This window comes from Phycodurus eques, chromosome 1 (genome assembly GCF_024500275.1).
Source record: "Phycodurus eques isolate BA_2022a chromosome 1, UOR_Pequ_1.1, whole genome shotgun sequence".
NCBI classification, from domain to species: Eukaryota; Metazoa; Chordata; class Actinopteri; order Syngnathiformes; family Syngnathidae; genus Phycodurus; species Phycodurus eques.
The window spans coordinates 43665252-43687193 of NC_084525.1; the positions used below are offsets into that span (position 1 = coordinate 43665252).

A 21942-nucleotide genomic window follows, 5' to 3' on the forward strand; every position below is an offset into this window, starting at 1 on the left:
GTGCTGTCACTTCCAAGGCAGCTGCCTCAAACGAGGCAGGTCCTATGTCACTTCCGAGGCAGCTGCTTCAAACGAGGCAGTTCCTATGTCACTTCTGAGGCAGCTGCTAAAACGAGGAAAGTCCTACGACACTACCCACTGTGTGTTGAGGCAGCCATCGCAGATGCGTCGGCCCCATTCGACCTGCTGAAGCAGCTGCCGATGGCTTTTCTCGTACCACAGCATCGCATGTGTTTATAAAACGGCTTGTTTTTGTTTGTGGTCAATACGCAGTATGTTAATATGTATAACTTATTACTTTATTGTATCAATTGTGCATAAAGTGTCTAGAATTAAAGAGTACAGTACAGAAAAAAATCAAAAGTGGCAGGCTGATCATGGGCCCTACGTTGCTTTTGGGGTTTTGTTGATTTTGTGTGCAGATGAATTGTTACTGTTTGAGCTGCCACCGACAGACGAGGCAGCTATTGCATCACTTCCGAGCCTGGAGGCAGCTCCCCGAGGCATACAGGAAGTCCTCGAGTTACGACGTACTTGACCTACGACGTTTCGACTTTACGACTCCCGTGCGACGTCCGCCATTTTGTCCCCAGCACCATAGTGTTTCTGCTTCGCGAGTGCATAGTGCTTGTCTGTGTTTGTGCGCCGGGAGTATCTTTGCCTTTTTCGCCCTCCTTTTTTCACACTCTCAGCAGTAATGGTAAGTGCAGCCTCTTATTTTTTTATTTTAGTGTATTTTAGTTTCTTTATACGAAGTTTTAACCTTTCCTGCTACGGTCACCTGACTATGGTCGGGAGACGCCTTCTCCAGTGCCGAGGTTGTACTCCTCGGAGTTCTCTTGTTGCACAGCTGAGCTGGGTGGTGGCAACAATAAAGGCACGAAGCACCGATTTGCTGCTTTAATGGCTTTATTAGCTCCTCTGCACATTCAACGCCAACGTGTCCTCCGCTAATCGTTACTCTTCCCCGGTCGCCGTCACTACACTTGCCACTGTAAACACTCGCACTTGTGCGCACTCCTTCCTCCTTTACAGTCCCGTCTCACCCACACATCGACGCACGCGAGCACACACACTGAGCTTGCTGTAACAATCACGTGGGACAATACCCGTAACAGAAGTATTTGAACGTAAATTTCGACTTTAACGGTGAAATCCGACTTACGCGGAAATTCGGGTTACGTCGCCAGCGTAGGAACGGAACTCATTCGTAAATCGAGGACTTCCTGTATTAGGAAGCAGCTCGGAGTCGGGCGTCATATGTGTTTACGACTTGTTTTTGATAGTGGTCCATATTCAGTATGTTAATATGTTTAACAGCATACAACTAAATGCCTGTTGCAGTCAAAAAATAAAATAGTTTCCCATTCCTGTTGGATTTTGTACATTGTTGGCCTATATGATTTTGATTATTTTTTCTATGTACTGGTTTAAAAATTATTAATGCATTTTTGCTTATTATATTAGTGTATTGATTGCGTATAAACTCGTTGGAATTTAAGAGTTTATGATCGGGTTCACTTCTAAACATAGTACCAAAAAAAAAAAGAAAGAAAATGGAAGTATGATGATTCTCCCTATGTACCCTCTGGGATTTTTACTGATTGTGTGTGCAGATTAATTGTTACTGTTTGAACCGATTACCGATTGCTTCACTTCCACCTTCGACCCTTGAGCCAGCTCCCTGAGGCATACTGGGGAGCAGGTCGGGCGTCGTGAGTGTTTATCAATGACTTGCTTTTGAAAGTGGTCAATAAAGTGTTGAATGTTGTACTCTCATTTCAATGTCTTCAATGCTATTTAATTAAAGGGGGCCTTGTGATCCTTGGCACGTTAATTATTTTGTGTTATTTTTTATTTATTTATTATAGAAAGGTAATGTCATGTGGTGGAATCTCTACTGCAAACATTCATACTAGCAGGATATCATTAATATAGAATTATGACCATTAGCGTGTAGGGTTATGCATCGAGAATTTATAGGAACCAGTACTAATGTTCCGGTCCTCCCGGAACTGTTCAAATTAAAAAATATCGGTTCCCAGTTTTGATGCCTACAGTCCACCGACCCCGAAGGAGAAAGTGCAAAAACCAACGAAGAATAAAGAGCACAAAGACATGCTTGTGCCCAACGGCAGCAGCGAACAAAAGTGTGTTTTAACTTTGTTAAAATAAATGACCAGTCACCTCAGTGCAACATTAAAATTATATTGTGCAAAAGAGGGTTTCACAATGTGAATACAGTGGGGAAAAAAAGTATTCAGTCAGCCACCAATTGTGAAAGTTCTCCCACTTAAAAAGATGAGAAAGGCCTGTAATTTTCATCATAGGTATACCTCACCTATGAGAGACAAAATTAGAAAAAAGATGTCAATATTTAAATTCAGTATTTTGTGATTTTGAACTGTTCAAAATGGGTTTTTATGAAAAGTTGAAAGTTGTGAATCTTTAAAAGAGCTGTCTGATAATGCTGTCTTATGTACTAAATAATAATTTTAATTTTAGACATGCTGTTGAAACGGACACACCATTCAAGATGATGCCCAGCAACCCCCAGTCTCGTGCTGTTCTGCATACCTGCTTCGGCTGCCCCGCTGAGCCAGTCTGCGTACACAGGGCATCTAAAGAAAGCCTGGTCTACTTATCAAAGGAGAAGCACGGGATATTTAATTTCGCACACGGATGCTAAATTAATTGCCAGCCAGTCCGAAGGAGCTCATCAAAGTGAGACACAGACAACTGGTTTCTCACTCGGACGCTAAATTAATTAACTTTCCACCCTCAACCAACCTGAAGAGTCTCACCAACAAAGACTTATTTTTCCCGCTGTTTTCGGTGACATTTGTTCCTTCTGTCTGGGACAATGGATGGAACACTAGCGTCACCCACAGTGGTGGAAAGCTACTACAACTCCGGAGGAACTAATCACAATCTGCACCGAATTTGAATGATGTATGATATTTTAAGAACGTTACATGAACGTTCCCAGTGTTACCAATACAATAGCGCCACTAGTGATTGTATGTCTGATGTCAAATCTGTTTGTCAACTGAACCATTTCACCCCACACAACCCAAATGCCACATTGCAAATATTACAGTGTTCTCAACAACAATTGAAACATTTGTTACAGGGATTAAAGAGGATGTGCGAGTGACAATGCAAAGATGGAAAATGGTCTCATTATCTTAAATCCAACAATTAATATTTTATCCCTCTGGTTTTAAACCACAAAATAATCCTAGGAAGGAAAAGTAACATGAAGAGGGGGCCTATCTTCCCTGTTGGCCCCGGAGGGGCAGGGGCAAGTGGGGGAACCACCTCTTTTTGGGTGGGCATAAAGGCGGGAGCTTTGTTGAGTGCCGATGCTCGTTCGACCAACTTGCTGAAGACTGGCTCAGCAAGGAAACCCCACCTCGCACCACGAGGTGGCGAGGACACATCGGCCCCTTCCCCGCCCCAGGGCATCCTGCCAGCGCTCCGAGCTACCCTTTTGGGTGCCTGGGCAAACTCCGTTGGGAAGGAACCAGGCAGCGCGCGTCCGCGCCGAGCGTCTTGCGAACAGCCACCTACGGGCTCCGGCTGCCCAGCCTGGGAACTCTTTTTCCAGCTCCTTTGTCTTTCCCTTCCTCCTTTTCCGCCATATCCACCTGTTGCCCGTGCGGACTGGACCGACCAAACATTTGTGAGATCGACCAGCCTGCCTAAATTCTGTTCCACACACCATAAATTCAACTTGTGGTCTACTAAAAGTACAGATTAGTGCATATTTGGGTTTAAATTAACGAGAACAGGAACCCCCAGCTATATGCATTGTCATCCCTTGCTCATTGTAACATCACAAGTCAGTCTCCTTTGCCAATGTTCGTCTGTCCTCTGTTTGCTTTTCCCTGCATTGTTTCCCTGTAGATTCCCCGTTAGATCTCAAATTTTTGGGCTCCTTTTTTCCTTTTTCTTCTTCCTTTCCGCAAAATCGACCTGTTCCCGGTACGGATCGGGTCGGCCGAACACTCTGAGGCTTGACCCGCCTGCCACAAACGTGTTCAAGACACGTAAGTCCAACATTGCGGTCTACTAAAAGTACAAATTAGTGCATATTTTGGTTTAAATTAACGAGAACAGGAATCCCCAGCTATATGCATTCACTACACGCTCATTCTACAAATCTCACATCACAAGTCAGTTTCCTTTGCCAATGTTCATCTGTACTTTGTTTTGTGTTTTTCTGTGTTTTTTCCCTGTAGATTCCCCATGTTATATTATTACATTTTCTATAAAAATTCACTACCTGTATCATTGTGTGTGTTTGGGTTCGACAACAGACCTCTGGTTATCGAGAACTATTTGGACATCCGTGTTTCGTGCGCGGCATGCTTTGAACCGTGGAAGACGGAAAACGTGACATCATCATGACGTCGCCTCATTGGTTCATTACTTTGTGGTTTTGAACCGTTGCACAGGCATCGGTTTGCCCCCTCGCGGACGCTCATACCATTACGCAGTCCAACTGTAAACCGGAAGCTGTTGCCTGGCCGCTGTTCAACCACTAGGAATCCGTTAGCGAACACGCATCGAGACAGCGTGTCCCCTCTTGATCACTGCTGGTGAAATCATAAACTTTACCTTGCCTACAGCACCGCCGAGTGCTTTCTCCTGCTGGTTTTAAGCTTTCATTGTGCGCTGATCTCCCACGAGTGCTTGCTGCGAGTGACGAGCGATCTTGCATCACACGTCGCCTAACAACAGAACACCCCTCGAGAGCACGGCTAACTTACCCTCATCAATCCACGATCGTGATTAAAGTGCTCTTATTAATCTAAAAGCCTCCATTTTCGCTCTTTTTTCGAAACGCTGACGCCACGATTGTGTTTTAAAGCTTTATGCCTGGTATTTTTTAACCACTTTTGCGATTTACAACGCAACGATTACAACAAGCTGTGCTAACAAGAGGTGCTGCATTGCTAACGCAGTGGCGCCACCTTCCGTTCGCAGACGTTCCCTACACAACAACCTGATTTATACACCGCCTCACCTTAATTGTAAACAATTACTTAATGGTTTTGTTTCCGAAGGGGAGCTATTAATGAATTGCTTGTTTAATTTTTAACCATTTCAGGTTTTAATTTTTAATAAAAAATAAAGGAAAAACCTGATTTGATTACATTTTTTTCCAGAAACAAACAAAAACATTTGAAAATGTTTTGTTTTTTTGGAAAATGTTTTTTGAATTTTTTTTTCCTTTTCTTCAAATCGTTTTTCTCTGTTTTTGTTGTTGTTGGCTTTTCCCTCTGCCTAAAGCCTACACCAATGCTAACCATACAAGCAATTAATTAATTCACAAGCCTGAATATAAGTCCATTTGACTTTTACCAAAGTTAAATAAAACTTGTGAATTTTGTGCTGAAGTCCTAAATTGCTTTCAGAAATTGAATTGACTTGCAGTGATAGCCATCACACACAGTCAAATCAATTTGTTTAACTAAATCATAACTTTGTTTTAAAAATCTAAATAAATTAATTGGTTAAATTAGCCTCAAATTGAGTTCACAAGCTGATTCGTTTCACTGCACCAAGTGCCTTTCACAACTATTTTAACCAAGTGCCCTTCGCAAATATTTTAAATAATTAAATTGCCAACTCTCATGCAGCAATATTAATTTGATCAAATACATTTTGTGCGCATAACTTGACGCCGTCAACAATTGTGCACTATTCGATTACTGCTTCTACGCACATTTTCGAACACCTTCACAGTTACGTGATAAACCCTCACACCATAATTTGCGAACACAAATTTAAATGTTTAACAATTAATTGCATCGCTTAAATTGTGCCTCTATTCCAAATTAGGCACACAGCTCAAACAAGCTTACATTACAAACAATTCAGTCGCCTACCGTGTACAGCTACTGCACACGCAACGCAAGCATGGCGGAACTCTCAGAAAGTCCCAGTCAATATGACAATCTTGACACATTGGAAGAGCTTATCCGTAACTTAACTAGGGACGTTATCCGGGCTATACAGAGTCTGTCAAAAATGCTGGCCTTGAAGGAGGCTCGGATAGCCGACCTAACTGCTGCAGCTGAGGCTGCACAGTTGCAGTCTAAAGACAGCGGTTAATTAAACTGGGAATATGATAAAGGCCCCTATCTCTAACGTCCGGAGTTCAACAAAAACAACAACAAGAAGCTTATGTCGAGATTGCCCACTTAAAAGCTAAATTGGTAGAAGTAGCCGACCGACCGTCTCATGACCAAGTGCTTGAATTACGGGCCGAACATCAGCGAGCAACTCTTCTGCTGCGTCAAGCTTCCGGTGACATCCAGCGGCTCACCGAACTCACTGAAACGCTCAAAGCAGAACGCTCCAAAGAGATGGTACAGTGCTACGAGCTCAAGACACAGATGGCAGCCCTGGAGACTGTCCCGCCTCCAGCAACAGCAACCAAGAGTTTTCCAAGATGGCGCCTACCTGTGTGGACGCCTCTGTTACGTGCTCTCTAGTATTGTCTATGTTATTGTGTTTTTCGTTCGTCTTTGGAGACATTACGCGACTCACCTACAAAAGGCAAGACTTGCTCAACATCAGGGAGTCTACCCCGGACTTTCTTTCACCAACTTTCGCAAATCTGTTTATTTTTTCCCCCCTGAGTTACTCACCGGGGGGGCTGCAGTATATGGCGCATGGAGGCGAAGGCGATGCCACAGAGGGAAGAGAGCTAACCTACCCAACAAAATGGACGAGCTTCATCGTCTGATAAAGACCAGTAATGACTTCGGATGTTCCGTCGCCCTGTGTTTTACGGAGACTCGGTTTTGTGAGGCTGTCCCCGATGGCACCGTTATGCTTACCGGCTTCCAGATCCATGACGCGCAGATCGCGTCATGGAATTATCGGGGAAAACAAAAGGCGACGGATATGCTTCTATATCAATGACAAATGGTGTACGGACATCACAGAGCTCAGCACACACTGCGGCCCGCATTTAGAGTCGCTGTTTTTGAACTGTAAGCCATCCTACTCGCCGCGTGAGTTTGCATCTTTCATTCTCGCCGGTGTTTACATTCCGCCTCAAGCTAACACAAACGCCGCACTGCTAATGTTTGGTGAACAAGTCAACAAAATTTAAAAAAACTTCACCAGGCTAAAGAGGATGCATGTCGAAGTGGGGACAGGGCCCTGTAAAATCTACTAGAAACCAGCTGACGAAAGAAATTAACTTTGCAAGGAGAAACTATGCAGTAAAGTTAGAAAAACTGTTTAGCGCTAACAACTCTAAATCAGTTTGGCATGCATTGCTATCACTAACCGATGATCCCCCCCAAGCTGAGAACAATAGTAGACTAGCCGACGACCTGAACACCTTCTACTGCAGATTTGAAAAGGACACTTTCACATCCCACACCCACTCAGCTGCACTACCGACCACCATCGCACCATTGACTTTTGCGTTGACCAACAGGATGTGAGACGCATCTTCAAACAACAAAAGATTAACAAAGCGGCAGGCCCAGACCTTGTCTCCCCATCCTGCCTCAAAATCTGCGCGGACCAGCTTGTTCCAGTCTTCACACAGATCTTCAATAGATCTCTGGAACTGTGCGAAGTACCATCTTGTTTCAAACGCTCCACCATCATCCCAGTCCCAAGAAACCTGCAGTCTTGGGTCTGACTGACTATAGGCCTGTCGCCTTGACATCTGTGGTCATGAAGTCCTTTGAACGCCTCCTGCTGGACCACCTCAAGAGCGTGACAGGTCCCCTACTGGACTCCCTGCAGTTTGCCTACCGAGCAAACAGGTCTGCGGATGATGCAGTCAACATGGGACTGCACTTCATCCTAGGACACCTCGACGGCGCGGGGAGCCACGTGCGGATCCTGTTCGTGGACTTCGGCTCTGCGTTCAACACCATCATCCCCGAACTCCTCTCCTCCAAGCTTCTCCAGGTCAGCGTCTCGCCTGCCATATGCCAGTGGATTTACAGCTTCCTGACGGGCAGAACACAGGAGGTGAGGCTGGGGGAGGCCACCTCAACTACACGTACCATCAGCACCGGGGCGCCCCAAGGTTGTGTCCTCTCCGCTGCTCTTCTCGCTCTGCACAAACGACTGCACCTCAACGCACCAGTCTGTCAAACTCCTGATGTTTTCAGACGACACCATCGTCATCTGCCTCATCAAAGACGGTTACGAGTCTGCATATCGACAGGAAGTGGAGCGGCTGGAGCTGTGGTGCGGCCGACACAACCTGGAGCTGAACACGCTCAAGACTGTAGAGATGATTGTGGACTTCAGGAGGCATCCTTCGCCACAGCTGCCCCTCACGCTCTCCAACTGCCTTGTGCCAACCGTCGAGACCTTCAAGTTCCTGGTAATTACAGTCTCTCAGGACCTGAAGTTGGAGTTCAACATCAACTCCATCCTCAAAAAGATCCAGCAGAGGATATACTTCCTGCGGCTTCTGAGGAAGTACGGACTGCCACAGGAGATGTTGAGGCAGTTCTACACAACAGTCATCGAATCAGTACTGTGTTCTTCCATCACAGTCTGGTTTGGTGCTGCTACCAAAAAGGACAAATTCCGACTCCAACGGACAATCAAAACTGCTAAAAAAACTGCTGAAAAGATTGTCGGTTCCCCCCTACCCACCCTTAAGAACTTAGGGTGGGTAGGGTGGGGGCTTTTAGTTCTGGCAGCGAGCCAGAACTAAAAGCATGCAAAATCCTCTTCGACCCTCCACATCCTGGTCACCAGCTCTTCCAGCTCCTTCCCTTAGGTAGAACGGGCGAACAATGAAAAGTAAAACTAGCAGACATTCCAACAGCTTCTTCCCTCTAGCCATTAACTTCTTAAACAGTTAACTTACAATTTCATTGCAACATGCTGCCAATTTTCTGTTTGAGTTTGTTGTCACATTTCTGTCGGGCCAATTATACATTACTCGTGCACTCACTGTAGAGTTCTGCCACGCTGTACGATTTGCATATCTGTTGTTGACCAGTACTGGCCACACATGTGCCTGAGTAGCATCTGCACCATTTACACAATCGACTGTGTAGTATCTGCAACATTTGTACAATCGACATTGTCCCATATTATCGCACTATGAGTCACTTTAAACTGCATACATTTCTTGAAGTCTCGGCGCCCTTTGCACAATGGTCATTGCGCCGGACTATTGTTCTATTAGTCACTCAAACTGCTCTAATTGGTAGAGGACTCTGCATCCTTTTGCACAATTGTCAGAAAATAAAAAATAAATTGTGCTGGCAGGGGGCGCCGTGCGACCTCCTCACAGGTGGCGGCCACACCAGTTGCAGCTTACCTTTTCGACTCAACCCCCGACTCTCCCTCAACCCAGCGCCGGTCCTAGTATGACTCTAAAAAACAGACAAAGTTGCGTGCAACATTCCGAGGTTCGAACCTAAGCCAAACGGGTCACACGACACAATTGCGTACCTTAGAGACCTCGAATTTCACCGTAAACGATTCCCTTCCGCTACTACTGACGACAGATTGTACCTTAAAGTTACGTCTAGCCGAGAAGTAAGTAGCTTAATTGAACGACAACCGGCTCATGTGCTGGCCGATTACCCGGCTCTCTGCCAGGAATTGTCTCAAGAATTTGATGATCCGGAGGCCGCAACCGGCATATCTGCAGCCGTCACAGTTTTACAGGGGAGACTTCAGACACCAGAAGCTTATTACTGCCGGTTTGCGTATAGCGTACTTCAGAAATGTAAATGAACCGAATATGGAAGAGGACAAAAATTTCAAAACACTATTTGGCGAAAACCTACATCCAAACACCAGCCACCAACTGTCCAGTTCCCAACTGCGTGAACTGGCCGCAAAAGGTTTTGCAAAACAAAAACACAAAAAACACAAAAAAAAAAAACACAAACCAAAAACACACAAAAACTCTTAAGCACAAGACTCGGACGTCTTCTTCATAAACGAACCACCACAGATGGAATTAGAGGGAGTTACGTGTAACACGTGTGCGACTGACACACAATATTCTGGCGATGTTAAACCTGACAATCAAAAGAAGTTGTTTAATCCAAAAAAACAATCTTGGCAACCAATCTCGGCCTGCATACAACAGTGGTCCTCGTAACCAACAACGCCACTCCAATGATAAACCAAAATCATAGAATGACCGCAACGCAAATTCCCGCCAAACTTGCCGAAACAGGGTACACGCAACGACCAGCCTAAACCTGACTCGTCTAACCGAGACCCTAAAAACGACTAGTGACAAAGGGGAGAAGGGGTCCTGAACTAACAGCTCCCAAAGGGAACTTTGTGCCATGGCATAAGAATTACTTGAGGTGCTCCGCAGCCTGTCCAAAGACAAAAAGCGTGACCCACAAGTAGGACCAGGCCTGACTGAGTCAAACAAAGCCACAGAGGAGAAGATAGGTCAACCAGGTAACCTCCATTGTTCCCCCAATGACCTGCCAAGTGCCTCTGTGACCCCGGTCGACTCCACGACGACCTCACCTCGCCATAACCTTTGCGGACCACTTTGTGATGGCCAATCCCTGGACCCCTCTCATGCTGTCCTAATCGTCCGACCAGACCCAGGCGAGGCCCTTGACTCGTATGACATTACACTACTGAATAATGTTCTGCCATTCTGACACTTTTGGGTGAACTAACCGCTAAAGGTACTTCTCGGAAGTTCTATTTAACCGTTACACTCGAGCATGACCTTGTCTGCGAAGCTCTGATTGACCCCGCAGCAGACATCACTGTTATGTCCCACGCTGTGTTCAAACAACTTCTGACATTGCTACAAGCCAGTGGCCGTAACCTTCAACTGCAACGCTGCGCACTAACTATCCGCACATTTTCAGTGACTAACACCGCGCTAAACACCTTAACATACTTCATTGGACAATTGGCCCCATGACGTTAGTCCATCCAGTCTACGTTTCTCCAATTGAATCCATCCCCCTGGTCATTGGCCAAGACCTGCTCTGCTGCTTCGAGCCACTAATTGATGACAAAAATCTTCAGCTGTGGGTGCAGGTGGAACAGGCGTTACCACCACCAACTCGGGAACTGTCCTCAGATTGGTGCCTGGTGTTGGACCACTCGGAGGACTGCGACCTGTCAGACCGCACTCCTTCAAGTGATACCACCCCCATTGACGACACCGCCGAGTCCCCTGTAGCCAACTCACCAGCGCTGAATCGATTTAAGAGAACTCGACACGTTTCTCTGCCATCTTGTCCAACCACCGCACGAAGAAAGGTACTGTTCCCAATGTTGCTGGTAGGATTAATTTGCATGACTACCCGACAGACGACGTCACCCTGACCTTGTGCCTTGCGGACAAATCTGCAATTTCTCAGGCACTGTTTGACACCCTACGACTTAAACATCCTGACCTTCAATTAACGCTGAAAACATTTTGCTTTCCTGTTAATAATGTGCCGCCGTCTTCCGTCACTGCAGTGGGCGCATGCGCCCTGAACCTGCAATGGAACCATCGCTCGTTAACTCACTGTTCCCTAGTAGTCCCCAATTTGCCGCATAAAACTTATGTAGACGTGGATGTATTTGTCCGACTGGCCGTTCAAGTCGACACCAATGTTTTGTGGTCGCGCTAATAGCGACTCCGCTAACCGTGTTTTTCAACCATTAACACTCAAGTCGGGACAAACCGTCCCCGACGCTTGCGAAATTTTGAGCGAAGACCAAGTTATAGTAAAAGCGTCGACTGTTAACTTCCCTATTCGACTGGTCGCGCACGCTAACCAATCAGTAACCGGTCCCCATGCGTTATTTCAGCCTTCGCCAGGGAGATTAACGACCTGGGTTTGTCACTGCATGACACACTAGTGATGGGACGAACAACACTGGTGCGTCAGCACTGTGCTGAGCGCACAATAGTGAAACCCCGTATTGGTGCGTAAATCGCTTTAAGAAAAAAAAATTGTGACCGATACAGGAAGTGTGTCACTTGGATGTGCCGCGCCAAATTGTGTTTATAAGGAAACAAATTGTATCGACATGTTGCAGATTTGTTGGATGGAGTTTTGCTGTTGGATTTGGGATTTTGGCATTTTCAGCATGGCAATGAAGAATTGGCAGATACTTGTCTGACTATCCCAGGTAGGTTGAAATTCTCACAATTTTTTTTTAATTTGGTCAACATGTTCAAAGACTGTCAGCCACTCACCAACGTTGATAATGAAGGATTCAGGAACCTCCTGAAGCTTATTGCACCCTCATATGTTCTACCAAGCAGGAAGGTATGTTTAAGAAATGTATGGTTGAATTAATGAATGAGTACCGTCATGATATATATATATTATATTGGTATGACAGTATTTGTATGGTTATTTTTAGGCCATCAAGGACATGGTGAGCATGAAATATGAGGAGGAAAAGGAGAAAACACATTTTGTTGACTCTGTCCCTAATCAATGGACCGCATTTTCAGTCATCACGCTGAGCTTCAGTGACTTCTCTACATAGCTGGCCCGCTCCTTCAATGGCCGCTGAGTCATCTTGCTTCTCTCGTGACTTTCACACATGCAGGGCTTCAACAGCACATGACTTGTGGGTTCTCTCTCTTCTCAGAGTCCTCTGACATCCCGTGCACTTCCTCTCTGGATCTGGCAAAGTGCACCTCTGTGCCATTTTACCCACCCTGCCAACCCTTTTCTCCCTCAGGCAACGCCTCTTCTACTGCATCTGCAGCGACCACTGGTGATGAACGCCTCCTTCTGTCCTGGTTCCCAGGCTTCCTCCTCTATTCTGCGTCGTTCATGATGTCCAAGTTGCCTGCTTTTTGTTTGATCTTTCGGTGGCTCGCCTTGGCCACCACTCTTTCAATTCTTCCTCCCTGCGCGCCGCACAAGCTTGACTTCGGTTTCTCCATGGCTTTGCACCTGCTCGTTTGCATTATCGTGGGCTTTTGTTATTACGCCTCTGTGAAGCGCACTTCACAGCCAGTCGTGGCCTCACGTAGCAAAAGGTGGGGGGGGGGGGTGTCACACGAGCATCCACCCACGATGCACCATGCACGAAACGGAGGATGGTCAACACACTGAGACCGGACCGGTCAAGCAGGTCCAACCTCTGTGACAGCATCCTTGCTACGCCAAGGACTGCACCAAGTCCACCAATACAGACGCCCGTCCAAGACACCGGTGAAACCGAACGCGCTGCTCTGCCACAAACCAAAAACATAACGACCGAAATAACATGTATCCGCAGCGCCTCCACTGGTGACGCTTGTCGCCCTAGTACCATCGAGACACAACCTCGGGAATTCCAGTCTGAAATCCCCAACCCATGACAAGGCATGGCTAACGAAGTAAACAATTCCTGGTCGCTAAGCAACATACTAAGAGAAGCCATTTTAGTTCCCGACGCTTGCACTGCAACCCTAAAACAAAATATGCAATAACGGTTTAAGCTCACACACAGACTGCTAACAGGTTGATGAATGACAGGCTATGTGAAATTGCTCCCTCCATAGACAACTTAGCAATGGGTAGAATTCCTCCATACTTGGAGCCCTCAGCTTAGTCGAAAGCATCCTCTCTAAAGCTAAAAAAAAAAGCAAGAAAAATACCTACAATGCTGGTATCCCTTACAGTACATGAGCATGGTTTACTTTCCCAAACATTGCTTGCAGTTCCGAGGCAGCCATTATGACGACTGATAGCCCTTAACGGCCTTTAAACCTTGAAATTGTGAACTGGTAGCAACATATAGCGGTTGCTGTAAATTCATAATGTATAGATTCATAGCTTCAGCCCCTCTAAAATTTTCTAAACCCTGACAATTATTTTTTTTTTTTTCCAGTTTATTTTTTTTTACCAAAATAAGTATTCACAAAGTCAATATAAGGGGCCCAGAATGTCAATTTATATAATAAAATAATCATAATTTCTGCAATTGGCTAGCGACCAGTCCAGGGTGTACTCCACTCTCGCCTGCAGTCAGCTGGGATGGGCGCCAGCACGCCCACAACCCCAGTGAGGATAAGCAGTACAGAGAATGGATGGATGGAATCATTATTCCCTTAAATATAATATAATAATAAAATAATAATAATATAATAAATCTGCCGGTGACTCTTCCCTGCATTGTGGATGAGCCCCGACAGGAACTATTGGGAGCCCCACTGTGTTATCGAACCCGTTCCACTTATTAGACATGCAAACACCAAAGGCATGAAAAAGGTGAAAAAAAAAAAAAACATTGTGGTGGGGTCTGGGGGGATCCCAGACATGACGCTGACCTGCACCCCTTTCCCAAACTCAAATCCCTTACAAGGTTTATTTACTGTTCTGCTGTCTTGGGAAGACTCTTTAATTGTTCTGTTTGTCATTGCATCACAACAGTGGGTACGGAAAGCATTCAGACCCCTTAAAATTTTCACTGTTATAATGCAGACATTTACTAAAATCATTTAAGTTAATTTTTTTCCTCATTAATGTACACACAGCACCCCATATTGACACAAAAAAACGGAATTGTTGACATTTTTGCAGATTTATAAAAAAAAGAAAAGTTGAAATATCACACAGCCATAAGTATTCAGACCCTTTGCTGTGACACTCATATTTAACTCGGGTGTTGTCCGTTTCTTCTGATCATCCTTGAGATGGTTCTACATGGTTGTTCTGAAGCCACTCCTTCGTTATTTTAGCTTAGTGCTTAGGGTCATTGTCTTGTTGAAAGGTGAACCTTCGCCCCAGTTGAGGTCCTGAGCACTCCGGAGAAGGTTTTCGTCCAGGATTTCCCTGGACGTGGCCGGATTCATCTTTCCTTTGATTGCAACAAGTCGTACTGTCCCTGCAGCTGAAAAAAACACCCACAGCATGATGCTGCTACCACCATGCTTCACTGTTGGGACTGTATTGGACAGGTAATGAGCAGTGCCTGTTTTTTTCCACACATACCGCTTAGAATTAAGGCCAAAAGGTTCTATCTTGGTCTCATCAGAACAGAGAATCTTATTTCTCACCATCTTGGAGTGCTTCAGGTGTTTTTTTAGCAAACTCCCTGCAGGTTTTCATGTGTCTTGCACTGAGGACAGGCTTCCGTTGGGCCACTTTGCCATAAAGCCCTGACTGGTGGATGGCTGCAGTGATGGATGACTTTCTAGAACTTTCTCCCATCTCTGACTACATCTCTGGAGCTCAGCCACAGTGATATTTGGGTTCTTCTTCACCTCTGCAATGGTCATGCTCTCGCCAGATGGCACCATCACCCCCAATCTCGGACTGGCACTGCATACCTGTCTTCGCTCACCCGCCGAGACAGACGGTCACGGGGATGCCTGGTTTATCTCATACGGACGCTAAATGAATTACCAGCCAGTCTGAAGGAGCTCATTAAAGCGGACACCAGAGAATCCTGACTTCTCACCCGGACTTTAAATTAATTAAAAGTTACCCCACAAACCTGGGCTCCCAGTCATCAGAAGACTGATTGTGTACAGGGCTCAAGATACCGACCCCAAACATTTTGAAAATCCACTGGTTCCGCATGCCAAGGTAAAAGTTCAAAGGACCATTCACCCAACTCGAGACCTCTGGGACAATTGATGGAGCCCAGCGACACCACTGGCGGTGGAGGGTTCTTGCCAACGGTGACACCACTAGGGACTAGCTTCACCGGATTTGAAAGTTGTGTGACATTTTAAGAACTTTGCATGAATGCTCACAGTGCCTACCACCACACCAATGTCATTAGTGATTGTATTTCACAGAGTTTGAATGTCTGCTGGTTAGTTTGCCAACCGAATATGCTTCTGTTTATCTCAAAAGGAACACAGAAATGTTATACATACAAATCTGAATACTTTCCATACCCACTTTATGTCACTAGAATTGATGAGCAAATAATTCCAACTTAATAAATGATAATTGAAATATATATTTTTTTAATTTTCTTTAAATATTTTCATCAATTTTAGAGGGACATACATTTCTTGGTAATTCACTGCTGTACCATATTGTCTTCCATTTGATGATATCTGTCTCCACCATGTGGACAAAAATGTCCGGAAATTCATAATAGAACATCTGAACTTTATTTGGGGTTAAACATAGATGCTTTAAAAGCTGGCAGGTGTGTGCTGGCTGCAATTTAACCAGAGTTTGAATGTGATTGGTTAATTCTTAAAACACAGCCACATCCCCAGTTATTAGAGGGTGTGTACATTTGTGTAACCGCAGTATGCCTTTTGTTTAGTTTTATCCTCACTAGGGTCGCGGCCGTGCTGGAGCCTATCTCAGCTGACTCTGGGCGAGAGGCGGGGTACGACCTGGACTGGTCGCCAGCCAATTGCAGGGTATATATAGACAAACAACCATTCACACTCACATTCACAAATACGGTCAACTTAGAGTCTTCAATCAACCTACCATGCATGTTTTTGGAACGTGGGAGAAAACTGGAGTAACCTGTGATAAGCCACGCAGGCACGGGAAGAACATGCAAACTTCACACAGGAGACCGGATTTGAACTTGCATCCTCAGAACTGTGAGGTAGCTGTGCTAACCAGTCATCTACCGTGCCGCTACGCAGGTAATAGGTCACACTGATTTGTTTGGAAATGTATTATCCTGGTCTAATTTTTTTTGTCACAAAAACCACATTTGAACAGGGGTGTGGCGACTATTTATATCAATTGTATAACCAGCATTAGCGTTGGAGAATCAACACAATCACCAATGTCCGGGTAAGTTAGCAACATGAGAGGCTATCTGTGTTTAGCAATGCCATACGCCAAATGCGTGGTTTGTCGTACACTATTTGGAAAAGTGTAATTTAGCGGCTTGGTGATAAATAAAGTGCTGCTTCCACCAGGAATAATAATCAAATCTTTATGGACTGTGGTGACTTCACGCAAGCACCATTTAATTACAGTGTGGACACTGAGGGGTGAACATCTGTTCTGGAGTGAGTCTCAAGAGTCTCCGAAAATCTCTCATAACGATAGATCATTTTACACTTAAGACTATGTGAATTCCGGGGTGCACATGTCATGGAAACAAGGAGTCCCAACCCAGGAACAATGATTCCCTGCAACTAATCACGGAATACACATACAGTAATCCTCCGCTATATCACGGTTCTTGCTTTGAGGTCTCGCTATATTGCAGATTTTTATTACAGGCGTTACTCAATTTTTTTTATACTGTTTGTACAATATTTATATGTACAATAACATGTTCTCTCTCAGAATACCATATGTGTTTAGCCCTGTCATGATAGCAAATTATTTAGGACAATATACAGTATTTTCCCAAAAAGTATCATGACAAACTATAGTATCGTTTGTTTTTTATGCCACTTGATATTATTATATTAGAGCATAATAATTCAAGTACATCTTTTTAAAAAACAATTCACTTAATTCTAATTTTAAGAATAATGAACATTGACATTGTAATGTAGAACAATAAATCAAAAAATAGGCTTTACACGATCAGGATTTTTGGGGTCGATCACCGATCAGGAAGTTTAAAAAAATGATAACAGATTACCGATCCGATCACAAGATGGAGCACACACTTTTGTACTGTATACTGAGTACTGTTCAAATTTATTCTCTAGCATTTTAGACAAAAGTTAAAACAATGACCTCTCGGGGGCATTCAAGGATTGGCCACTGACATACCTTTAGTTTAAATCAACATTACAACATGACAGAAATAATGGGTGCTAACTTACTGTAATTAAATTACTTTGACTAATACTGTTATTGACATGCTTCCTCTAACTTTCGCACTGTCCCGGCTATACGGACGAGTGTTTTCCAGAGTTTGGGTCGGTTTGGCTTTTCCTTTTTTTTTCCCACGCTGCGTTGCTTGAACGTGGTTGTTTGTTTGTATGTGCCCTGCGATTGGCTGGCAACCAGTTCAGGGTGTACCCCGCCTCCTGCCCGATGATAGCTGGGCTAGGCTCCAGCACGCCCGCGACCCTAGTGAGGAGAAGCGGCTCAGAAAATGGATGGATGGATAAAATTGGATTTAAAAAAAACAGACTGAGGCTCCATTGACAAAAATTGCAATTCTACAAATTAAAATTTGGCACAGAGTTATAAACAGTCATTAAAGCTTTAACAGCCAATATAGTGAAAATCAAGTTTCCCGTTGGTTAAGAAAAAGTGCCAAGAAGCAACATTAATGACAACACACACAGTGACCCCATCCTGCCTCAAAGTCTGTGCGGACCAGCTCGCTACAGTCTTCACACAGATCTTCAATAGATAACAACTGCGTGAAGTACCATCCTGTTTCAAAAGCGCCACCATTATTCCAGTCCCCAAGAAACCTGCAATCTCGGGTCTGAATGACAACAGGCCTGTCGCCCTGACATCTGTGTCATGAAGTCCTTTGAAAGCCTTGTGCTGGAACATCTCAAGAGTTACACAAACAGGTCTGTGTAGGACCCAGTCAACATGGGACTGCACTTCATCCTAGAACACCTACGCAAGGATCCTCTTTGTGGACTTCAGCTCTGAATTCAACATCATCATCCCGGAACTCCTCTCCTCCAAGCTTCTCGAGGTTCCATAATTGCAAGCTGACAGGAAACAGGAGATGTCCCACCATGTTTTTTGTTCCTAACTGAAGAAATTGGGTGGGATGGTTTTGAAAATTTATTTTGTCACTTTTGAGGCTTTGAGGTTGTTGTCTTTGTCACGACTTCACACGAATTTGACATACCAGCTGATTGCCGTTGGTGGGATGGCTGTGTTCATCTGGCTTGAATCCAAAATGTTCCCACATCGTCGCAGTGGTGTTAGGCTTTGGATTCCATTAACTCTGCAGATACCAGTTCGCAGTCAGAAAACTTAGCTTCGTGTACCCAAGTGCCCGCATTGTCAAACGCATACATGGATAAAATTGGATTAAAGTCTCAACTTCAAGTGGATAAAACTGATACGTTGGGAAGTTTTATCCGCAGCGGCCTATGAGGAAACGAGAGAAAACCGGATCCGGAAAATTGTCAAACTGTCAAACAAACTGACGTTAAGCGAAAATGTACTTGCATGGTTTGTGCGCTTAATTATTCTTGGTCAGTATGGTGATTAATTAATTAATTGGTTATTAATCGTCTTTATTTATTTTTTTTAGCTTACTAATACGTAATGTGTACTTTCGGTTTGTCGTACGTGAGTCAGGGCTGCTCACTAGGAGCAGCTTCAAGAGAGGCGTTAAGTGTGTCTGTTGGTCATGATATTGATATTGCATATAGTGTTTCCGATTCACTAGATAAGTCTCGATGAGAAATGATAACTGTTATCCAAGTTAGTCCCTCATCCCCATATATGGGCATCACCCCGTGTCGCTATCAGCACTCCTTGGCTTCTAGTTAACATGCCAATATAGGTCATGCCATGCCCAGCAGTTGAATATGTTTAAAGAAAAAGAAGACGTCCCCCCAAAAGCAGTTGAATATGTTTAGAGAAAAATACCTACCAAAAATAGCAAATAATTTGAACCAAATTGTTGAAGAATACTTTAAAAGTCATGCAAAACCTCAAATTCAAACCACCATCACACATGAGCAAATCTTGTGAGACAACAGGTCAGTGAGCATCTAAGGCTGGATTTACACTGTAGGTCAAGTGCCCAATTCCCATTCAATGCCCAGTGAGGATAAGCAGCTCAGAAAATGGATGGATGGCTGGTTGCTAGTCACTTTTTTGAAGGGGGAAATTTTTGTTTTTTGCCAGAAAGTCAGAAAAGTGATTGAATAATATGGAGGGGGGGGGGGGGGGGGACGGGGACGCATGTGGGACCCAATTGTGTTGCACCTTAGTGTTGCACTGTATCTGTGTAAAACAAGTCCAAGTTGCCAAGCGTTACCCTTGTCTTGTCTTTGGTCAGTCGAGGCCATGCTTTCCCAGTTTCTGCTTTTCGTAAACAACACAACACAGACCTGTCTGTACGTCTGTGTTTGGATTCCTGTGTAAAGACAAAGAGCCAGGCTTGGAATCATGCAAGACATTCAATATATGGCCCAGCGTCCACTCAATACATACATGTGACTCACTCACTTTAGGGTCAATCTCCCCATATAGTTCCACTGTATTCTGATGTTTGATGTTATTTGTTCCATTGGCACAACTGTGATAGAATGAGAATAGATCATTTTAAGAGCGGAATAAATTTGGACATGATCAGCATTTTAGAAGTACTGGAAAAGACTCACCTGAAATCAAGTTTAGTCTTGTCAAAACGCACACGCACATCTTTACTGCCCTCCACGCAGAACTCTATAAAGACAGAGTCCCGTCTGTCGTACCACTTGGCTGTTGCAGTCTGCCTAGATAGCGCACACACAAAATAACAATAAGAGGTTGCTTCATGTGCATTGCATTTTACAGGGGGCAGTCAAAAAGATTTTCCAAATTCAATTTAACCAACTAAAATTTGTACTTAAATACTTGTTTGAACTTTTAATTTAAATTATTCAAAAAGCTTTGTTTTAGCCTGTCCTCTTCCTGTCAGCCATTTTGGAAATTAGGTAATTTCTTTTCAGATGCCAGTCTTCTTCTTTTTCTTGTTTGTTTTCTTGTTATCTTAATTTATTCTGTTCAGTATATTTCTAAGATTCATCTCTTGGCGTCCTTCGACTTATTTCTTACCAAAATTTGACATGTTCCACACTCTCCTCCTCCACTCCACATTCACACAAACTTGTACCATCCATCCATTTTCTGAGCCGCTTCTCCTCACTAGGGTCGCGGGCGTGCTGGAGCCTATCCCAGCTGGCGGGGCCGGGGATTGAACCCCGGTCCTCAGAACTGTGAGGCTGACGCTCTAACCAGTCATCCACCGTGCCGCCCAAACCTGTACCATGCTTCCAAATTAAATGCATTGACCCCTTTAGCCCTGTAGGTCCTAATCTTAATCATATAATTGTTTGTGTCCTTGTGTTTCTATCCACTGCCTTCATGCCCCCCACAGTCCACTGTATTTTACAGAAATGCCATCCAGTGTGACCTCCATTCCAAAGTTTTTGAAATTCTGTTTTGATTATGTGTTTAACATAAGCCTTGACCTCACCCATCCCAAAAGATATTCCCTACCATTCTTCTCGTTGAAGTGCTTGCTTTACAAAATCATCATCTTTTTCATTCCCTTTATTGGATGCCCTTCAGAAGCAGAGGTGTTTTAATTTCATGCTTTGGAAGGGAACTAAAACTACACTTTTTCAGAGCTAACACAAAAAAACTTTTCCTAAGAATGCGGTTATGCATCAATGGGGTTCATTCGAGAAAGGCTGATTTACACATAAAATATATTTTGCTTTTTGTGTCTTGACAGGCACGTGCGTTTCGTATAAATATACAGAAGCAGCTAAATCATGCACTAGCCCCATTAGCTACTTGAGCCGCAATGTACGCAATAACTAATTGTGGTAAGAAATTACGCCTACATAGTATACACAAGACTTACATCTTCCCTGTGTTTCAATGTAACTCGCCCGTCGCACCGCGATATCGACAGTAAATGCTATCTAGCTAAGCTGTGTTGCCTAGCAAAAAGATTAGTGAGACATAAATCCAAATCGCTAGCGGGATGACACGGAGCCTGTCCAAATATCGCGTGATCGTGATCATCAACTTCATCTTCTTCATCGTTTTTTTTTTTTTTTCTTTCTTCTTCTTCTTGTCTTGTTTTTAATAAGGGTTGGCAACAAAGGTTTATGTGAATTACCGCCACCTACTGTTATAAAGTCTAACTCAGTTATGCCTCCGAATAAATGATAAATACAATCGCGTGATTTTCATGTTCTCGCGTGATGTGCACGTGATGAAGCCTTGTCGTAGACATCTATAGATTACGTATAGATTGCATATTATTATTATTTTTTTAACAATATTGAAGATACATTCAGGAAAAGCTAGCAAGTGTGGAAAACTGAAGGAGAGATGGAAG

The 21942-nt window shown here is 44.2% G+C and overlaps 1 protein-coding gene across 2 annotated transcripts in view; it reads right to left on the reverse strand.

The window, feature by feature from the left end:
* Positions 1-21632, reverse strand: part of ptges3a (prostaglandin E synthase 3a (cytosolic)) — a 67436-nt gene extending 45804 nt beyond the window's left edge. Inside the window, exons 1-4 of one of the 2 annotated variants that reach the window (XM_061693566.1) lie at positions 21460-21632; positions 20210-20323; positions 20055-20124; positions 19864-19962 (exon numbers count right to left, since the gene is read on the reverse strand). In XM_061693566.1, coding sequence (XP_061549550.1) covers positions 19864-19962; positions 20055-20124; positions 20210-20323; positions 21460-21461 — 285 coding nt within the window. In that variant the 5' untranslated portion in view covers positions 21462-21632. The remainder of the gene's footprint in view (positions 1-19863; positions 19963-20054; positions 20125-20209; positions 20324-21459) is intronic. The other variant, XM_061693571.1, reaches the window with a different exon arrangement.
* Between the last annotated feature and the right edge of the window lie 310 nt (positions 21633-21942).